We start from the raw sequence: 22,140 nt of genomic DNA, 5'->3' as shown, positions 1-22,140 counted from the left end.
TGTATAAAACTGTTTGTTCCAGGGCTGGGATAACAACTAGACAGATATTGTATGATGTAGCTGAGAAACTGACATTCTCTCTCTCTCTCTGTCCCCCTCTCTCTCTGTCCCCCTCTCTCTCTGTCCCACCGCCCTCTCTCTCTCTCTCTCTCGCTCTCTCTCAATTAGGGTGTGCAGGGTGAATATGTGGTTTCTCTCTCTGTCCCATACACACACACCAGAGAGGGAGAGAGAGAGAAACCACATATTCACCCTGCACACCCTAATTGACGAACCAAAACAAAGGCAAAGCTGTCTCATGCTTTGTTGATTACAAAAAAGTATTCGACTCAATATGGCATGAGGGTCTGCTATACAAATGAAACGAAAGTGGTTTTAGGGGAAAAACATATGACATTATAAAATCCATGTACACAAACAATAAGTCTGCGGTTAAAATTGGCAAAAAACGTTTCTTTCCACAGGGCCGTGGGGTGAGACAGGGATGCAGCTTAAGCCCCACCCTCTTCAACATATATATCAACGAATTGGCAAGGGCACTAGAGCAATCTGCAGCACCCGGCCTCACCCTACTAGAATCTGAAGTCAAATGTCTACTGTTTGCTGATCTGGTGCTTCTGTACAGATTCTGCCAGACCTGGGCCCTGACAGTAAATCTCAGTAAGACCAAAATAATGGTGTTCCAAAAAAGGTCCAGTCGCCAGGACCACAAATACAAATTCAAGAAGGGCAAGAAGGGCCTTCTATGCCATCAAAAGGAACATAAAATACAACATTCCAATTAGGATCCAGCTAAAAATACTTGAATCAGTTATAAAACCCATTGCCCTTTATGGTTGTGAGGTCTGGGTTCCACTCTCCAACCAAGAATTCACAAAATGGGACAAACACCAAATTGAGAATTCTGCAAAAATATCCCCCCGTGTACAACGTAGAATACCAAATAATGCATGCAGAGCCGAATTAGGTCGATACCCGCTAATCATCAAAATCCAGAAAAGAGACGTTAAATTCTACAACCACCTAAAAGGAAGCAATTCCCAAACCTTCCATAACAAAGCCATCCCCTACAGAGAGATGAACCTGGAGAAGAGACCCCTAACTAAGCAACCTGGTCCCGGGGCTCTGTTCACAAACACAAACAGACCCTACAGAGACCCAGGACAGCAACACAATTAGACTCAACCAAATCATGAGAAAACAAAAAGATAATTACTTGACACATTGGAAAGGGGGGGGGGGATGCAAAAGGCCGCAAGGGTTGATTTGGTTAGATGGCGATCTGTCTTTTGAAAAGGAAACATGGGAAGGAAGCTGTTAAAAACAAAACCTGAAACTAGTACTGTGTGCACAAGCTGGATGTTGCTGTTGCGCTAGCCATGGTGCTGAAATGATTCCTACTACAGTGTGCCTATACAATACTAAGTACAGCCGTAATGTTCCCTCCACGGTTAGTGACCGTTAGTAGGTGAATGGGTTTTGATTATTTATCTTATAAGTGTGATGTAGCCTATGCGGGTAATCAATCATATTTTACATTTGACATTTTAGTCATTTAGTAGACGGTTTTATCCAGAGTGACTTACAGGAGCAATTAGTGTTAAGTGCCTTGCTCAAGGGCACATCAACAGATTTTTTCACCTAGTCGGCTCGGGGATTCGAACCAGAGATTCGATCCAGCAACCTTTCGCTTATTATTAATTAGATGACACCTGTAGGCATATCTGCCAATAGGTGGTTTGGAGACCATAGCTCATATACCTTACTATCATGCCCAAATGATGAAATTGTGTCAAAGCACAGCGAGAGATTTCACTTTTAGAGGTGGTGTGTACTGTAAACCTGCTTCAGTGGGTCACTCCAATCCCCCAAGGGGCCTGCGGGGAGGCATCACGCCGTTTCAGCGCGAGGGTCACTGAAGCATCCACTCTGCCTCCCATTCTTCAGGATAAATTACAGGAGCTCTGTTTTGTTTCGTTTACCACACACGTCTCCTATCTCCTGCGTGTGATTAACCTGCCTTTGGAGAGGGACAGTCTGTGGATAGCTGCAAGCGATAGTTAAACACTATGAGCCATTTTCAGTTTGTGTTGGGGTTTTTATTTACTGTTTTCATAAATTCACAAAGTATGCTATAACTCGCCTTTGAACACGTTTTTTGGGGTCAAGTGACAGTGTAGGAATATAACAATGTCAAATAAGGATTCGTAGTCAGGTGTTTCGAGCTTTACTTGATTGAAAACGGCGCGATTTCCACAAGTTGTGGCGCATTGTTTGTCACTATTTACATTTTACAACGTTCCGTATTGCCCTTGTTACAGTTCTAGGCTGCAATTAGGAACGTTTTCCCCCTCTAGTTGACATTCTTTGTGTGGGATAGTGATTGCATTATCAATTTCCCAGTCACTTGACTTGAGACATAATTATGTCAAAGGGTTTAAGTTGCCAAGAACCCGACTCTCAGTGGTACTCCAATGATAAGCCATTGAAATGTCGTATTTGTGCGACTTGGTCCAAGGGGAAAAGACGCTACATTAAATTGGATGACCACCTATTTTCAGTCAATTGGATAAAATGTCCCAAAGGCTCAGCCGTGAAACCAACGCGTCGAAATCGACCAAAGGGCCAAGGTGAGTTAATAACGTTAATTCATGGCATTCATATATCCCTTTTTCATGTTTTTTTTTGTAGGTTGTCGTCCAATTCAATTTTAAAGTGTAGCTTCGCCAACGTTTGTTTGGGAAATAGGACAACCCTCAAAACATCAGAAGTTGACTATCGTAATATGTTGCTTTACTCCAAGTTGAGTCATACTGTATACTTCAAAATGCAGTTTACACTGCGCAACAGGGCAACGCTGTGGGCTATTTGCAGATGTACATTAATAGTCTACTACACCACTCTCCAAAATACATTACAGGTAAAACACAATTTCCCTTAAAATCTTGTTTTCAAGAGAAAGCCAATATGTTAATTCCAGTTTGTCTTGTAAAGACTTAATGAGCTGCCCTTTTGTTTGTTGTGGTCAGTTGTAGCCGTCTGGATTACACTTCAAGTTGTAGGTGTAGCATACATTGTATTCATGTTATCATTGAACTACATACACTCTCTTTAATCACTCTTCTCAACAAGATATGCCTTGTTATATTGTGTCACAGCAACTGGGAAATAATGGTCCTTGCTGCAGTCTTTAGTTTGGCAGGGAGCTGGCACCACATTAAATATGTATATAGCTGGCATGCTGCCCCAGGGCAGTTTACATGGGCTGCCCACCCCTGGCTGGCTATAAAGCTTTAATTGAATTGCCCCTTATAGTGAGTTGATGCAATGGCTCCGTGGCTTCCTCTTACTGTAGACCTATCATTGATGAGGTTATCATACAGTCATTCTGAAGGCTTGTGACTCTGTGGCTCCACATTGAAGCCCCCCAGGTCTCCAAAGGATGCTCTGCCCAGAGTAAGAGGTACAAAAACGCACACATTTTGCTGAAATGCATTATGTACATGTATGCACGAATTTAATGTGAGACTGTGTTGCTTATTCATGAAGTGTACTGGTACATCAAGCTGCCTCATGCTACAGAAACAGGAGATTTGCTCCTATGAGCCAATCCCACTCGCACAAACCAAGGCTTGTGCCAAGCTACTTACTTTACATGCAAGTTAAAATACACTTTTTTATTAGTCAATCTATATTATGAAGACAATGAGTTTGGTTTGTTATTTAATATTTGAGTATGTGTTGTGTATTCAATTTTATGACACAATTTTCTCAGAGCACAAAAGCTAAGAGATAACATTGTAATAGAAAAAGAGTATATTGCTGCTCTGTCCAGTTGGAATGCATGGGAACATGTCCTCGATCACCCTGATAGGAGGAGATTTTTGTTTGTTTTGTTTTCTATACGGAAAGCAAGGTGATTACACAGGTAGGCCCCTCCATTGAAGGTAACCGGGAGATTTAGCTGTAATAATGGTCCTGTATACCACTGCCTCACTCTGAGAGAGACAGCGAGAGAGATAAAAGGACTGTTTCATGTCTCCCCTCGGCTGGGGGAAGTGTATTAGTGTGCGAGTTGTCACTTTGATTCCCTCTGATAGCCCCACAGGAGACACTTTCAGGGATGAATAAGACATTTTAATTGGTGCAGAGGAAAAACAATATGTTTTTACATGCTTTGTTCACTCTCTGCGTCTCTCTCGCTCCCCCATTTTCTCTCTTTCTCGCCACACGTTAAGTCAATCCCTCAGACCTGGATTAGAGAGATGTTGCACAGTTTGTAGTTGGCAATCTCTCTTTCTCTTACTACTGCTGCACCCTACTCCTTTCTCCCTCGTCTGAGAGGCAGCCTTTTAAACCCCAGCTGAAGAAACAAAAGAGATATAATGGCACAACCCCAGTCTCGCTGCTGAAAGATGCAGGTGCACCTTGTTGTCATCCGAGATGGAGGGATATTGAAGAGAAGCTGACAGGAGAATAAGCTTATTGAGCTGGATTATTGCCTGCCTGTTTATCATTTGGACAGTAGAAGAGCTGGCTACTAAAAAGGCCGTTAGCAGATATTGTGATTTACTAACTCTCTGCAGTCTATCAAGGAAACAGTAGCTGTATACTAATGATCTCTACCAAGGAAACAGTAGCTGTATACTAATGATCTCTACCAAGGAAACAGTAGCTGTATACTAATGAACTCTATCAAGGAAACAGTATACTAATGATCTCTACCAAGGAAACAGTAGCTGTATACTAATGAACTCTACCAAGGAAACAGTAGCTGTATACTAATGATCTCTACCAAGGAAACAGTATACTAATGAACTCTACCAAGGAAACAGTAGCTGTATACTAATGATCTCTACCAAGGAAACAGTATACTAATGAACTCTACCAAGGAAACAGTAGCTGTATACTAATGAACTCTACCAAGGAAACAGTATACTGTGAACTACCAAGGAAACAGTAGCTGTATACTAATGAACTCTACCAAGGAAACAGTAGCTGTATACTAATGAACTCTACCAAGGAAACAGTAGCTGTATACTAATGAACTCTACCAAGGAAACAGTAGCTGTATACTAATGATCTCTACCAAGGAAACAGTAGCTGTATACTAATGATCTCTACCAAGGAAACAGTAGCTGTATACTAATGAACTCTATCAAGGAAACAGTATACTAATGATCTCTACCAAGGAAACAGTAGCTGTATACTAATGAACTCTACCAAGGAAACAGTAGCTGTATACTAATGATCTCTACCAAGGAAACAGTAGCTGTATACTAATGATCTCTACCAAGGAAACAGTAGCTGTATACTAATGATCTCTACCAAGGAAACAGTAGCTGTATACTAATGATCTCTACCAAGGAAACAGTAGCTGTATACTAATGATCTCTACCAAGGAAACAGTATACTAATGAACTCTACCAAGGAAACAGTAGCTGTATACTAATGATCTCTACCAAGGAAACAGTGGCTGTATACTAGAAAACAGTAGCTGTATACTAATGATCTCTGCCAAGGAAACAGTATACTAATGAACTCTACCAAGGAAACAGTATACTAATGAACTCTACCAAGGAAACAGTAGCTGTATACTAATGATCTCTACCAAGGAAACAGTGGCTGTATACTAGGAAACAGTAGCTGTATACTAATGATCTCTACCAAGGAAACAGTATACTAATGAACTCTACCAAGGAAACAGTATACTAATGAACTCTACCAAGGAAACAGTAGCTGTATACTAATGATCTCTACCAAGGAAACAGTAGCTGTATACTAGGAAACAGTAGCTGTATACTAATGAACTCTACCAAGGAAACAGTATACTAATGAACTCTACCAAGGAAACAGTAGCTGTATACTAATGATCTCTACCAAGGAAACAGTGGCTGTATACTAATGAACTCTACCAAGGAAACAGTAGCTGTATACTAATGATCTCTACCAAGGAAACAGTGGCTGTATACTAATGATCTCTACCAAGGAAACAGTGGCTGTATACTAATGATCTCTACCAAGGAAACAGTGGCTGTATGCTAATGAACTCTAGAAGGACAATAGAAGCATCCTTTTTTATTTATTTTTATTTGACCTTTATTTAACTAGGCAAGTCAGTTAAGAAAAGTTCTTATTTCCAAGGACGGCCTAGGAACAGTGGGTTAACTGCTTGTTCAGGGGCAGAACAACAGATTTGTACCTTGTCAGCTCGGGGGTTTGAACTTGCAACCTTCCGGTTACTAGTCCAACGCTCTAACCACTAGGCTACCCTGCCCCCCTTGCAAATCATAAGAAAACATTTTCCCCCATTGGTCTCAGTCAATCCTTTTAGATGTCCTTGTTGTATTTACGTTGGCTTTGCCAGCCAGAGGGAGCACAGACCTAACTCTACCTGAGTGGATGTAGCCGGAGGCATCCAATCTCGCATTAAGAGAAGCAAACGGTGAACCGGCGGCGGGTACCCAGCATCCTTCAGCCATGAGCACCTCAGTGATGACGAGCGGCCTCTTTCCCATGTCCTTTCCCGTGTCCTCTGCTCTAATGTGGTCCGCGGTGGCGGCCCAGGAGCCATGCCCAACTACGGACCAGGCCCCCATCCAGAGGGGCGAGAAGGGGACGGTTGTGTGTAAGAGCCAGCAGCATAGCGCCTCATCCCGCCTGGTGGAAGAGCTCTTCTGGATTGACAGCAGCATATTGTCCTTCTCCAAGTGGAGGCTGGGAGACATGGGTAAGGATGGATGGATGGATGGACGGCATTTGGAAATAGGTAGATGATACTAGTAGCTAGTGTTCTGGAGGACATTTGTTGCTGAAACCGAATGGGGACCTTAGTTTAGCGTGTGTGTCAGGATTGTGGCACTAGATGTTTTTGGCACATTACTTATTTGCTACGCGGCCCTGGTGAGACATGGTACTAGGTTCAAATACGGTTGTACCAGGTGACTGTAGTGAGTGGGTCAGTGGGACTGATGGAACAACTTCTCCTATGAGCCTTGTTATTGGTTTCTGCTTTTTACTTTAGTGACAGATGTGTGTGTGTGTGACATATGGACTCCAGGCAATCCCCTGGAGCTTAGCCTAGTGCTCTAGTCTGCTCTGACAGAGTGCACTAAGGACAACATGTCTCCACCCCTTCGACTTTCCTGGCCTCTTCTTCCACCTAGACTCCACTCCAACTGGGGCACCAGACAACCATCACTGTGGTTTCTTTAACAGCATTGAGGTTGACACCAGCTGACCTCTGACCTCATTCTCAGCTTCCTCCTGGGGGAAAATGTGTCAATGTGTCCGTCACCTGTTGTCTGGCTTCTATTGTAACCACGTAAATAGCTGTTATTAAGCCCTCACACGGTAAGTAGTAGTCTGAGTGTTGTTACCAATCAAGGTTACGGTGTAACGTGTTTTACTATAATCATGTAGTCATCACAACATTTGTTTTGTCTTTGTAATTGTTTTATTGTTGTTGACGATCAATGTAATTCATTTGTTTTCAATCCCAGTAGCTTTTATTTCGCTGTTTGGATGAAGGTGAAACAAACAAACCACTTGTGTATTTTAAATCAGACCTTATTGACCTAAAGTGATTTCTACCCCTCAGAGATGTGATTGTTTTCCTTCTTCTCTGGCACGCTGTTCCACTTGTACGTTGTACATACGTGATTCTGACATTCTCCAGAGAATTGCAATCAATGAAATTAAGACAAATGTGTGTGTTAAATGGTTACTATAGGGATAATAACATAACAATTGATCTGCTTCATTTCAGTAGTTGTTCCAAGTTTTCTGGGCCGCGGTGCCATTTTGTTGTTGGCTGTCCTCTCGAAACAGCAGGCTCATCAGGCACAGACTGTACTTCTAACATTGTAAAGTAGGCTCATCAGGCACAGAGACTGTATTTATATCATTGTAAAGTAGGCTCATCAGCACAGAGACTGTATTTATATCCTTGTAAAGTAGGCTCATCAGGCACAGAGACTGTATTTATATCACTAGTCTATGCTGCTGTCCTCTTGTCCTTGTACTGTATGTGTTTCCACAGAGTGTTTTATATCCTTAAAGTAGGCTCTGGACCCAATAAAGGGTTATATTTGTAAAGTAGGCTCAGTCGCACAGAGACTGTATTTATATCACTAAAGGGTTCTTGTCCTTGTACTGTATGTGTTTCCTGAGTGTTTCCATAGCAACGGCTCTGGACCCAATAAAGGGTTAGTTTGGAGTGGCCAGTCGCTGGGCGACCTCTTACCCAATAAAGGGTTAGTTTGGAGTGGCCAGTCGCTGGGCGACCTCTTACCCAATAAAGGGTTAGTTTGGAGTGGCCAGTCGCTGGGCGACCTCTTACCCAATAAAGGGTTAGTTTGGAGTGGCCAGTCGCTGGGTGACCTCTTACCCAATAAAGGGTTAGTTTGGAGTGGCCAGTCGCTGGGCGACCTCTTACCCAATAAGGGTTAGTTTGGAGTGGCCAGTCGCTGGGCGACCCCTGAGGTTTGACTCCGCCTGTTAGAGGAAGTCTTTGCTAAAGTACTACTGCAGTATTTCTCTGCCACGCTGTGCCTGCCTGTTATCTCTTCGCAGGAGCATCTCACCTCAACCTTCATTTATCATATCACCAGTGTTTTACAATAGATTCCTGAGGGACAATTTTTGTTGTTGTTGGGAGGGGCACATTTTGATTCTACCCACCTGAATCATTAAGCTGAAACCAAAATGTGCGCCACCTTTGTGTTCCCAAGAGGGATGGCTGGAGAAACCCTGCATTTTACACACAGCTAGAACACATTTTATTTTCCTTAACTTTTGAAAACACGTCTCAGTTCTTACTTACAGTGCTTCTGTGCAGTGGAGTTACATTGTGCAATGTTTCCTACAGGTTCCTTGATGTTATCGTCGTCCTTTGTGTATCTAACCCAGGTTGACGAGTTTGTCCATAATTGCTCCACTAGCAGCAAATCAACCAGCTGCTGCTTCTTAGAGCTGCTGCATAACTCCAAGAGGGAAAGAGCAAGACAAGTCCCCCTGGAGGAGTCCCCCTGGTGGAGTCCCTCTGGAGGAATCAAATCAAATATATTTATATAGCCCTTCATACATCAGCTGATATCTCAAAGTGCTGTACAGAAACCCAGCCTAAAACCCCAAACAGCAAACAATGCAGGTGAGTCCTGGAGAAGTCCCCCTGGAGAAGTCCCCTGGAGAAGTCCCCCTGGAGAAGTCCCCCTGGAGAAGTCCCCCTGGAGAAGAAGTCTGAAGAGCTAAGATGAAGGCATGGTGTTGAAGGATGGATGCAGTCTGTGATGCAGTGTTGTTCTTCCAAGGGGCTGTGATGGTAGCACGGCAGCAGATGTTGGTCAGGGACTTCCAGAAAGGTTGGAAGGAGACGGCCTTCCTTATTAAATGTGGGACTGTTCTGGACACATTCAGAGCTGAAGAGGCAGACACAGTTCAGACTGGGACAGAGGGGAATACAGGCCTATTTTATTATTCATGCTCCGCTGGTGATGTGTGTTTGTGAGCACTGGAAGCCTATGGGTAGTGTGCAGCAGAGTGATGGTATTGATCAAGCCCAGAGAGAGAGAGAGGCTCCTCCCTCTCGCCGTCTGTTATTTTTGTTTCTGGGTTGGAGCCATGGTAACCCACAGGTCAGTCAGAGGTCCTGCCAATAAAGAGCTTTGCTTGGCTCAACCAATTGCACATAAGGGAAAGGGGGATACCTGGTCAGTTGTCCAACTGAATGTATTCAACTGAAATGCGTCTTCAGCATTTAATCCAACCCCTCTGAATCAGAGAGGGGCTGCCTTAATCGACATCCATGTCTTCGGAGCCTGGGGAACAGTGGGTTAACTGCCTTGCTCAGGGCCAGAATGACAGATTTTTAACTTGTCAGCTCGGGGATTCGAGCTGACAAGTCCCCGACCTTTCGGTTACTGGCCCAACGCTCTAACCACTAGGCTACCATGAATACACTACTGTGTCTCCATGCAATAGAAATAGAAGGACTAGAATGGGAAGTCCAATGAAAGTCAATGGGTGGTCTATTTCTATTTTTTCTGAAATTAGAATAATATGAACACCCACAATAATAAAGGTGTTGGACTGTTTGCATAGCCCGGCGTGTTTACCTGTTGTTGATATAGCCAGGTCTAGTTGGAACGACTTGGTAGTATTTAAAATGTTCTTCTATCTACGTACAGTGAATGAAATGAGTTAAACTTTATTGATCCATTGGAAGAGAGGACACAATGGTGTGGCAGAAGACAGACTGGGCAACAAAGACACAGGTCAGAAGAACACCTGGAGTCTTCGCTGACTTCCTGTTGGAAGTGTTTCTCAATGACCTCATCTCTATAGACTTCCCACAGTCTTATCCGTGGATCTCAGTTAGCCCCACCTACAGCAGTAGAGAGTTGGCCATATGACTTACTGTATCTTCTGGGTTAAATACACATCTCTTCTGGGTTAAATACACATCTCTTCTGGGTTAAATACACATCTCTTCTGGGTTAAATACACATCTCTTGTTCAGCTTATTGCTGGCAGGTGAGGTTAACAGTACAGTGCCATACACTGTAGCCTGTATCATTAGCATCTATGTAGCAGTAATTTGTAAAGCACTTTGAAGTAAGTAGCGATCCGGCTTGTGTCCTACGTTATGCCCTGGAGGAAATGGGCTGTTTGGGGTTCGGGACTGAATTAACCTGGGTCCCCGGGTGCCCATTCTCACTATTGCCCGATGAGAGCCCAGGGAAGCCAAATCAATGGCCAATTAGAGCAATTCATCAGTGGGATATCCATTACTTATACCACACACACACACACACACTGGTTATAGATCAAGTTGGAGAGCTGGCCATTTCTGTTTTAATGAAGATGCAAATGTCAATGTAGATGTTTATACTTAGTAGCCAATGGCAATATATTATTAAAATATGTTGTGATTTGATCAATGGGATTCGATTGATCAATAGGATGTGATTGACACCTCCTTAGCCAAGGGCCTAAAAATGTGGCACTGCACCAGCTTAATATGGGTGCCATTAACTGGGCTCTCTGTGAAGGAGCTGTCAAACTGAAACCAAAATAATGCACTGAATTTGGGAGTGATATTTTGGTAACCTCTCTCTTTACATAAATTGTCTGCTTCAGTGTTACCCATTTTCCTCTTGAAGTATGTTCGGTGTTTAACAAGCTCTCTGGCCTCGACACCTGTGTTCAACACTGGATCCTACATAAACCGATGGATTCCTAACAACAACTGGTCCATGTTTTCCCCTTTAATAACATGCTGTGAACTGCACTATGTTTCTGGTTAATTTCCCCTTTAAAACTTCTTCGGGATAAGGGGCAGCATTTTCACTTTTGGAAAAATAGCGTGCCTAAATTCAACTTCCTGCTACTCATCCCCAGAATATAAGATATGCATATTAGTAGTAGATCTGGATAGGAAACACTCTGAAGTGTATATAAATGTTTGAATCATGTCTGTGAGTATAACAGAACTTATGTAGCAGGCAAAACCCAGAGGACAAACCATTCAGATTTTTATTTATTTTGAGGTCACTATCTATTCAATGAGGTTTCATTGGGAAACCAGATTTCTAAGGGACTAGTTTGCAGTTCCTACTGCTTCCACTGCATGTCACCAGTCTTTAGAAATTGATTGAGGTTATTCCTTTGTGTAATGAAGAAGTACGGCCATCTTGAATGAGTGTCACTTGAAGTGGACTTTTTGAGAGAGGCACATGTCTCGAAAAGTAGCATCAGTTTGTTGTCTTCCTGTATTGAACACAGATCATCTCGTCTTCAATTTGATTGATTTATTAACGTTTAAAAATACCTAAAAGTTGTATTACAAAAGTAGTTTGAAATGTTTTGGCAAAGTTTACAGGTAACTTGAGATATTTTGTAGTGACGTTGCGCAAGTTGGAAGCTGTGTTTTTCTGGATCAAACGCGCCAAATAAATGGACATTTTGGATATATTTAGATGGAATTAATCGAACAAAAGAACCATTTGTGATGTTTATGGGACATATTGGGGCGGCAGGGTAGCCTAGTGGTTAGAGCATTGGACTAGTAACCGGAAGGTTGCAAGTTCAAACCCCCGAGCTGACAAGGTACAAATCTGTCGTTCTGCCCCTGAACAGGCAGTTAACCCACTGTTCCTAGGCCGTCATTGAAAATAAGAATTTGTTCTTAACTGACTTGCCTAGTTAAATAAAGGTAAAATAAAAAATAAATAAATATTGTAGTGCCAACAGAAGAAGCTCGTCAAAGGTAAGGCATGATTTATATTTTATTTCTGCGTTTTGTGTCGCGCCTGCAGGGTTGAAATATGGTTTCTCTCTTTGTTTACTGTTGTGCTATCATCAGATAATAGCATCTTATGCTTTTGCCGAAAAGCCTTTTTGAAATCTGACACGTTGGCTGGATTCACAACGAGTGTAGCTTTAATTTGGTATCTTACTTGTGTGATTTAATGAAAGTATTTGAATTTGGCGCTCTGCATTTTCCCTGGCTATTGGCCAGGTGGGACGCAAGCATCCCGCCTATCCCAGAGAGGTTTTTAACACGCTGTGAACTGCACTATGTTCCTGGTTAAGGGGATTTCGGGGAGAAGTCTACTCATTCACTCCTACCAAGCAAAAAACTGGTGGCTGCGACAGCCATATTCCTGTGTGTGTGTGTGAGACCGTGCGTGTTTATGTGAGTAAATATTTATCTGCTTGAGCTACAGACTGGAATTATTTAATTGGTGCTTGACAACATACCTACTGCAATGCAAATGCATGGTATCCCTCATTATCTCAGAGAGACTCTCAAATAAACATGCACACTCACTCACACAAGTGCTCTACACACATCATACACATGCAGGAACAACAACTCATGTAACAGTTCTCTCATACTCTAACCCCCCCCCCCCTTCTCTCTTTGTGTTTCTCTCTCCAGTGGAGAAATGCATGAACTCCATGCAGACAGGGACCCAGATGGTGAAGCTCCGGGGTGGCTCCAGAGGACTGGTGCGCTACTTTTACCTGGACCAACACAAGTCCTGCATCCGTTGGCGGCCCTCGCGCAAGAACGAGAAGGCCAAGAGTGAGTGGTTTTGCTGAATGGCTGACCTGCTTAGACTGGGAATTAACAGGAGTTAAGACCAAATCTGTTTTAATTGTGCTTGAATGACAAGTCTAAGAGTTAATCTTTTTGGCTGACTGACTGATCCTCATCCAGTGTCTCACATTTTACTTCCTTACTTCTGTATTGCCCTGGAATTAAAAGGAATGAAGGATTTCCGCGGTCGGTTTGGTACACATATTAACGTAAAAGTCCGTTAACTCTGTCTCACATCAACAATCAGCACTTCCAGCTTTCCCACGGAGCCTATTACTGTAGTCCCAAACAGCACAGGAATCACTTAGGATTCACCTGAAACAAATTAACAATGGATATAAATTGTCAAGACAGCTTTTATTTTTTATTTTTACATTGATTTTACATTTTTTTTACATTTTAAAATGTATTATTTAATACAGATTTGAATCTAAGCCAGTAAAATGTGTAAAACTGTACAGAGATGTGAAGTCTGTCACTAGGCACAGTATATAACCATTTCTCTCGATCAGTATACAACCATTTCTCTACTGCCCTACCTGTACAGGACACAGAATTACTGGGGTGCAGTGAGCTGAGACTGCCATGGTTACTGGGGTGCAGTGAGCTGAGACTTCTAAAATGAAAACTCTCTCTGTCTATGCAGTTGAACTGAAATGCATCAACAAACATTATTGTATTATTCTATTTGTAGATTCATTGATTACCATTAAGGCGTACACTGCCTGAATGTAAGGGAAATGTGTTGTCGTGTGTGTGACTGACCTCGATTCGGTCGCATGCAACAACATTTGAAATTGTTTTTTTTTACACTGGATAAAGTAGAGACTTGGAGTTAATAAATGGTGTCATACACTGCAGTTGAGGAACAATGGGAAAGCAATTCTGCTTTGAAAGTTGATAAACTTGTTACTCCACTTTTGAGAAAATGTCCCTTGAATGTTTTGGTACACCTACTGGAGAGCTGTTCTTTGTCTACACCCATTCAGCTTTGTTCACACCCTCTAAAGCATTAGCCTCACCCATCTGTTGAAGGATTTATATTATGAGAAGGGAACAACGTGCATGTTGGGTAATGTGCAGTGTTAGTATTATGTTGAGTGTATAATATACATTGTCTTTTGTGTACAGAGAAGTACTGTGTGTCCAAGACGATTTCCCCCCTTGGAGTCATTGAAGTTCATCGTGTCTTATATTCCCGGCATGAATCAAAGGCCACAAAGGCTTTTGGACGAACTGATTGTTTTTGCTCAGGTTGGATGGCCTATAGACCTGCTAGTTAGTCTTTCCAAGGGGATTACGCATGTTCAACAGGTTCTGGCATATAAAAGAATGATGTGGAGAGAGCTTCTTGAAACCAGACAGAATGTATACATATATAATTAGAAACCAAATGAGGTGAGCATCACTCCAAAAGGTTACTTACGACTGAGTCAATCTTCCTGGAAACACTACTCACCTTTTGGGTGTCAGAAAATTGAATGGGTTTGAGGTCAACTCAAAATGGTCACCACGTGCTGTGAACTCAAAATGTTCAACATGTATGGTGAACTCAAAATGGTCACCACGTACATTGCCTAGTGAAAGTATACACACCCCTTGCAGTCTTTACATTTCACTGTCCCCCCCTCCAAAAAAATAAAAGGGATTACATTGGATTTTTCTTTGTCGATTTACACTACTCCTCATTTTAAAAGTGAAAGAAAATTATAAAATATTTTCCGAATGAACAACATATCCATTGTTTTTGTAAAAATTGCTCAAGCTCAAATTTGGTTGCGAATCAATATTGAAACTTTGTCTCAGATTTTCAAACACATTTTAGTCATGACTGTGTCTGGAACACTCAACTCCTCTTGGGAAGCCATTCAACTCTGTCCCGGGGTTAGGTTTTCAGAGGACTACGGTGGGTTTTCCGCTAACATTTTACCTGGGCTTAGCTCCTTTTCATATTTCTTTTGATCCGGACAAACTCCCCAGTCTCTGCTGGTGACAAGCATACCCATAACATGCTACTGCTTCCACATTACACAAAAATACAGAGCATCAACATTGCATGCAGTCTACATTACTGGCCTGTATGACAAAGTGAAAGAAGGAAGCCTGCAGTGTAAAAAATATATTCAGCGACCAAAAATTCTATGATTTTCACATAAAAATGCACGTTTATGGTTTAACTTAATTTTAGTAGCTTGACATCCCAATTATTTGCAAAAGGAAGCGACGCAGAGGAAGAAGAGCCGGATGCCTCGTCCGAACCCGCAGAATGCAACTAGGAAAGCTGTCGTTACCGTCAATATTACTCGCCAACGTGCAATCATTGGAAAATAAACTAGACGAGGTACGATCCCGAATATCCTACCAAAGAGGACATCAAAAACTGTAATATCCTATGTTTCACGGAATCGTGGCTGAATGATGACATGGATATTCAGCTAGCGGGATATACGCTGTGCACGAAATCTACGGAAGTCTCTAGATTTTGCTCACCTGAAGTAGAGTATATTATGATAAATTGCAGGCCACACTACTTGCCTAGAGAGTTCTCAGCTATACTTTTCGTGGCTGTTTATTTACCACCACAGACAGATGCCGGCACTAAGACCGCAGTCAGATGTATAAGGAAATAAGCAAACAGGAAACCACTCACCCAGAGGCGGCACTCCTAGTGGCTGGAGACATTAATGCAGGGAAGCTTAAATCCGTTCTACCAAATCTCTATCAACATGTTATATGTGCAACCAGAGGGATTATTTTTAGATCACCTGTACTCCACACACAGAGACGCGTACAACGCTCCCCCTCGCCCTCCATTTGGTAAATCCAACCACAACTCTATCCTCCTGATTCTTGCTTAAAAGCTAAAATTAAAGCAGGAAGCACCAGTGACTCGGTCTATAAAAAAAATGGTCAGATGAAGCAGATGCTAAACTACAGGACTGTTTTGCTATCACAGACTGGAACATGTTCCGGGATTCTTCCGATGAGATTGAGGAATACACCACATCAGTCACTGGCTTTATCAATAAGTGCATTGAGGAACGTTGTCCCCACAGTGACTGTACGTACATACCCCAACCAGAAGCCATGGATTACAGGCAACATTCGCACTGAGCTAAAGGGTAGAGCTGCCGCCTTCAAGGTGCGGGACTCTAACCTGGAAGCTTACAAGAAATCCCGCTATGCCCTGCGACGAACCATCAAACAGGCAAAGCGTCAATACAGGGCTAAGATTGAATCATACTACACCGGCTCCGATGCTCATCGGATGTGGCAGGTCTTGCAAACTATTACAGACTACAAAGGGAAGCACAGCCGCGAGCTTCCCAGTGACACGAGCCTACCAGACGAGCTAAATCACTTCTATGCTCACTTCGATGCAAGCAAAACTGAGGCATGCATGAGAGCATCAGCTGTTCCGGACGACTGTGTGATCACGCTCTCCGTAACCGATGTGAGTAAGACCTTTAAACAGGTCAACATTCACAAGGCTGCGGGGCCAGATGGATTACCAGGACGTGTGCTCCGGGCATGTACTGACCAACTGGCAGGTGTCTTCACTGACATTTTCAACATGTCCCTGATTGAGTCTGTAATACCAACATGCCTCAAGCAGACCACCATAGTCCTGTGCCCAAGAACAAAAGGCAACCTGCCTAAATGACTACAGACCCGTGGCACTCATGTCCGTAGACATGAAGTGCATTGAAAGGCTGGTAATGGCTCACATCAACACCATTATCCCAGAAACCCTAGACCCACTCCAATTTGCATACTGCCCAAACAGATCCACAAATGATGCAATCTCTATTGCACTCCACACTGCCCTTTCCCACCTGGACAAAAGGAACACCTATATGAGTATGCTATTCATCGACTACAGCTCAGCGTTCAACACCATAGTGCCCACGAAGCTCATCACTAAGCTAAGGAACCTGGGACTTAACACCTCCCTCTGTAACTGGATCCTGGACTTCCTGACAGGCCGCCCCCAGGTGGTGAGGGTAGGTAACAACACATCTCTAACGCTGATCCTCAACACTGGAGCTCCCCAGGGGTGCGTGCTCAGTCCCATCCTGTACTCCCTGTTCACCCACGACTACATGGCCAGGCACGACTCCAACACCATCATTAAGTTTGCTGACGACACAACAGTGGTCGGCCTGATCACCGACAACGACGAGACAGCCTATAGGGAGGTCGTCAGAGACCTGGCCGGGTGGTGCCAGAATAACAACCTATGCCTCAACGTGACCAAGACCAAGGAGATGATTGTGGACTACAGGATAAGGAGCACCGAGCACGTCCCCATTCTCATCGACAGGGCTGTAGTGGAGCAGGTTGAGAGCTTAAATTCCTTGGTGTCCACATCAACAACAAACTAGAATGGTCCAAACACACCAAGACAGTCGTAAAGAGGGCACGACAAAGCCTATTCCCCCTCAGGAAACTAAAAAGATTTGGCATGAGTCCTGAGATCCTCAAAAGGATCTACAGCTGCAACATCGAGAGCATCCTGACCGGTTGCATCACTGCCTGGTACGGCAATTGCTCGGCCTCCGACCGCAAGGCACTTCAGAGGGTAGTGCGTACGGCCCAGTACATCACTGGGGCAAAGCTGCCTGCCATCCAGGACCTCTACACCAGGCGTTGTCAGAGGAAGGCCCTGAAATTGTCAGAGACCCCAGCCACCCCAGTCATAGACTGTTCTCTCTACTACCGCATGGCAAGTGGTACCGGAGTGCCAAGTCTATGACAAAAAGGCTTCTCAACAGTTTTTACCCCCAAGCCATAAGACTCCTGAACAGGTAAGCAAATGGTTACCTGGACTATTTGCATTGTGTGCCACCCCCCAACCCCTCTTTTACGCTGCTTCTACTCTGTTTATCTTATATGCATAGTCACTTTAACTATACATTCATGTACATACTACCTAAATGGCCCGACCAACCAGTGCTCCCGCACATTGGCTAACCGGGCGATCCGCATTGTGTCCCACCACCCGCCAACCCCTCTTTTTACGCTACTGCTACTCTCTGTTCATCATATATGGCAACCATGAGCCAGAACAGCTTCAATGGGCCTCCTGAGTGGCGCAGTGGACTAAGGCACTGCATCACAGTGCTTGAGGTGTCACTACAGACCCGGGACAAGACTGTAACTACCAATTTGAATAACATGAAAAAGAGGTACAAAAAAAAGAAAAAACCTGCTTCTTTGCGCCTTGGCATAGATTCTACAATTGTCTGGAACTCTATTGGAGGTATGTGACACCATTCTCCACAAGAAATTCCATATGTCATTTTGTTAATGGTGGTGAAAAACGCTGTCTCAGTCACCACTCCAGAAAGTGTTCAATTGGATTTAGATCGGGTGACTGGGAGGTCCATGGCATTTGACATTTATTCATTTTCATGCTCATCAATCCATTCAGTGACCACTTGTGCCCTGTGGATGGGGGCATTGTCATCCTATGGGGCGTAGCCGTGGTAGCCAAAATAATGGCCTACGGCAGCATTTTTATACATGATCCTAAGCTGGATGCTAATGCTTAATTAACTAGCCAACAGTATACCACCCTGCATACCACTGCTGTGTTGCTTCTGAAGCTAAGCAGGGTTGATCCTGGTCCCTGGATGGGAGACCAGATGCTGCTAGAAGTGGTGTTGGAGGGCCAGTAGGAGGCACTCTTTCCTCTGGTCTAAAGAAAAAAATATCCCAATGCCCCAGGGCAGCGATTGGGGACACTGCCCTCTGTAGGGTGCCGTCTTTCGGATGGGACGTTAAACAGGTGTCCTGACTCTCTGAGGTCATTAAAGATCCCATGGCACTTATCGTAAGAGTAGGGGTGTTAACCCTGGTGTCCTGGCTAAATTTACAATCTGGCCCGCAAACCATCGCGGTCACCTAATAATCCCCAGTTTACAATTGGCTCATTCATCCCCCTCCTCTCCCCTGTAACTATTCCCCAGGTCGTTGCTGCAAATGAGAATGTGTTCTCAGTCAACTTACCTGGTAAAATAACGGATAAAAAAAAACTAGGGCAGCAGGTAGCCTAGTGATTTTAAGAGCATTGGGCCAGTAAACCGAAAGGTCGCTGGTTCGAATCCCAGATCCGACTAGGTGACAAATCGGATGTGCCCTTGAGCAAGGCACTTAACCCTAAATGCTTCTTAAATTCGCTCTGGATTAGATTTAGGAACTCCACCTGCGTGGAAGCACATGTTTTCACTATACTTTTTTATCCCTCATTTAATCAAGTGATTGCACTATTTTGTCAGTTACCTGTATGTTGGCCTGAGAGTTGTTGAAGGTAGAATCTTATTCACAGCTGTAACGGCTCTCAAAGGTGATTCCTTTGATTCCTTTCCTTGGATTTGCTCCATCAAGTGACTTCCTGATTCACTAAGTTTTAATAGGCTACATTTGAAGTTCCTCTGGATTCTGAAGACATCAGCAATCAATCAATGTTTTATTTTTATTTGGAAGATTTTCGCTAATTTCTTTCACTTTTCACTGAAAATGTGGAGTAGATTGTGTAGATCTGTAGGGAAAAAAAATCCCAATTGATTCCCTTTTTAAAATTGTATTTTAGGGGAGAAAAAAATGTGAAGACTGGAAGGGGTGTGTAAACTCACTAGCGACTGTATATACCCATTTAATCTGTTTGGAGAAAAGAAGCTCAATGTTAATGAATTTCCTGTAAAATGTCATTACTATCCCCTAAGAGTTTCATCTTAATAACATAGCTCTTCGGGCACAGCAAGCTAAATCCTAGCAATTATTTTTTTTAATGCCATATCATATTGCCTAAGTCTCATAATAAAGACTTCTAAGTTAAGCTTCCATCCCTCCCTTAGCTGCCCGCTGCCATTTCAGCCTCGTTATACACCAAACCGGGTTCAAATCATTCCAGTCCCACCAAATGGAATGAATTCAATATAATTTGAATATAAGGGTTATGTAAATGGGTTTGCTCCGTCAAGTGACTTCCTGATTCTCTAAGTTTTAATAGGCTACGTTTTGAAGTTCCTCTGGTTTCCCTCGAATACTCCCCCCCGTCTTTTAATGTGTTCCAGTTGGCAATGTGAAAATGGTGGCGGTAAAGGCCCAAATTCAACGGTCAGAGTTTGTTTCACTGTTTCAGAGTGATGGTGAACTAACCATTTGCTTCCTCGTTCCCTAGTCTCCATTGACTCCATCCGAGAGGTGTGCGAGGGTAAGCAGTCTGAGATCTTCCAGCGCTACTCTGAGGGCAGCTTTGATCCCAACTGCTGTTTCAGCCTGTACTACGGAGAGCGCTTGGAGTCCCTGGACTTGGTCTCCAGTACGGGCGAGGAAGCACGCACCTGGATCACCGGCCTCAAGTACCTGGTGGCAGGCATCAGCGACGAGGACAGCCTGGCCAAGAGGCAGCGCACCCGTGACCAATATCCTTACCTGTGCATGTTTGGCTCTTTCTGGGCATGGGTTTAAGTCATTGGAGAGCAGGGTCAGGGTCATACACTGTAGCAAACCGTTTTTGCAACAGAAAAGGAGCGCTTGTAATTGGTCCCTCCCGGTTTCTTCCCTTGCCTTGTGAATACGACCCACAGGTCAATTGGATTTCTAATCAGGTCAGGAGAAGAATTAAAGTACCGTGTATTTTTTTTGTAGGGGTGTAATTGTACACGTATTCGTACCAAACTGTTCAGTACCCGGGACCTCAGTTTGGTCCACACAATTAATAAAATAATAAGAACACTAGGTGATATAAGCTATGCCTATGTTGTGTAAATGAGTAAATCTGAGCTGACACAACCATTTCAGGCTATTCATTTAAAAACAATCATGATTAATACATGTTGACATCACCTCAGTATTCCTACCACCGGAGGGCAGTATTCAAGCAACCCTCCACATTCTGACCGCTCCAAATAAGTTACAAGAGTGACGGATATGTTTTATAGCTGCGGATATGTACTCCTTCTCCGTGGTTGACTAGAAAGGGTTTCAACACCTCGTGAAAGTGCTCGAACCACGTTGCGAACTTCCCTCCGAGGGCTACAGAGCTACTTCAGTGACAGCCGATGACATTACCCCAGAGTGGGAAATGAACGTGAACCGTGATACAGACACACCCCTTTATGAGAGTGCACATTTTTTCTCTTTTGTAAGAAAACCTTATAGCATAGGCCTATACAATGTCTGTGCCATGTTTACATATGGGTTTCACATGCATATTGGACTTTAATTTAGTGTTGTTGACTAATCGTGTGTTTTCATTCAAGAAAAACCAAAGTGTTATTCCCGATGGTGAGCTCATCAGGCGTTATATGACTCATGGTCATATGGAGTCAGGAATACCAACACTCTTTCTAAAATGAAAAAATAATAACTACAGTAACTGTTGGCATGTCATTTTCCTGCTGTACTGAAACTGAATTGACCCATGACCCCAATACGTTCCGAACTGTGGATTTGGAGAACTGCTTCTCCCCTGCATTTTTTGGTGAGGAGTTTTTAATACTTGAATCGGTTGTGGATAATTAATAATGATTTTTGCATGGTTGCACACACAGTGCACTTGCTCTTACACACACACACACACACAAGTTATTTCTCTCCCCACACACAGACATGCGTACACACACTGCGGCTTCGGCGTGCCAGCGAGCTTGATGTGCTGATGAAAAGGTACATCCAGAAGCCTCCACCTGCTATCACATTGTCTCTGTCAGTCGCACACAGACGGCTTGTGTTAAAATTAGACTCTGCTGCTGGGAGCTGTGTCAGAGAAACAGAAGATTTTGCGTTGTTTGACGACTGTTTTGGGCTCTGAACCGAGATGCACTTAGACAACCTATGCTAAAACATTGTGAACCACGCTCGCTGTACACTTTCTGTTGCAGTCTATACTTGATCAATCGATGACGCGATTAATCAGTCAATGTGACCACCTGTGCCTAGTTAATGGAACACATCTCTTACAAAGGACTATTTTAAAATAAAGTATAACCTAAGTAGGTTTTCACAGGGCTTGTTGTTGTGTGTGT

At 43.4% G+C, this 22,140-nt stretch overlaps 1 protein-coding gene across 1 annotated transcript in view; it reads left to right on the top strand.

Annotated features, from left to right (window-relative positions):
• Positions 1 to 1,840: 1,840 nt before the first annotated feature.
• The window catches only part of LOC112215251 (1-phosphatidylinositol 4,5-bisphosphate phosphodiesterase eta-2-like), an 86,809-nt gene continuing 66,509 nt past the window's right edge, over positions 1,841 to 22,140 (top strand). The window contains exons 1-3 of the mRNA XM_042299729.1: positions 1,841 to 2,630; positions 12,944 to 13,090; positions 20,292 to 20,535. Coding sequence (XP_042155663.1) covers positions 2,426 to 2,630; positions 12,944 to 13,090; positions 20,292 to 20,535 — 596 coding nt within the window. The 5' untranslated portion in view covers positions 1,841 to 2,425. The remainder of the gene's footprint in view (positions 2,631 to 12,943; positions 13,091 to 20,291; positions 20,536 to 22,140) is intronic.

Source organism: Oncorhynchus tshawytscha, linkage group LG16 (assembly GCF_018296145.1).
Source record: "Oncorhynchus tshawytscha isolate Ot180627B linkage group LG16, Otsh_v2.0, whole genome shotgun sequence".
Taxonomy (NCBI): Eukaryota; Metazoa; Chordata; class Actinopteri; order Salmoniformes; family Salmonidae; genus Oncorhynchus; species Oncorhynchus tshawytscha.
This window is presented reverse-complemented; position numbering and strand designations above follow the sequence as displayed.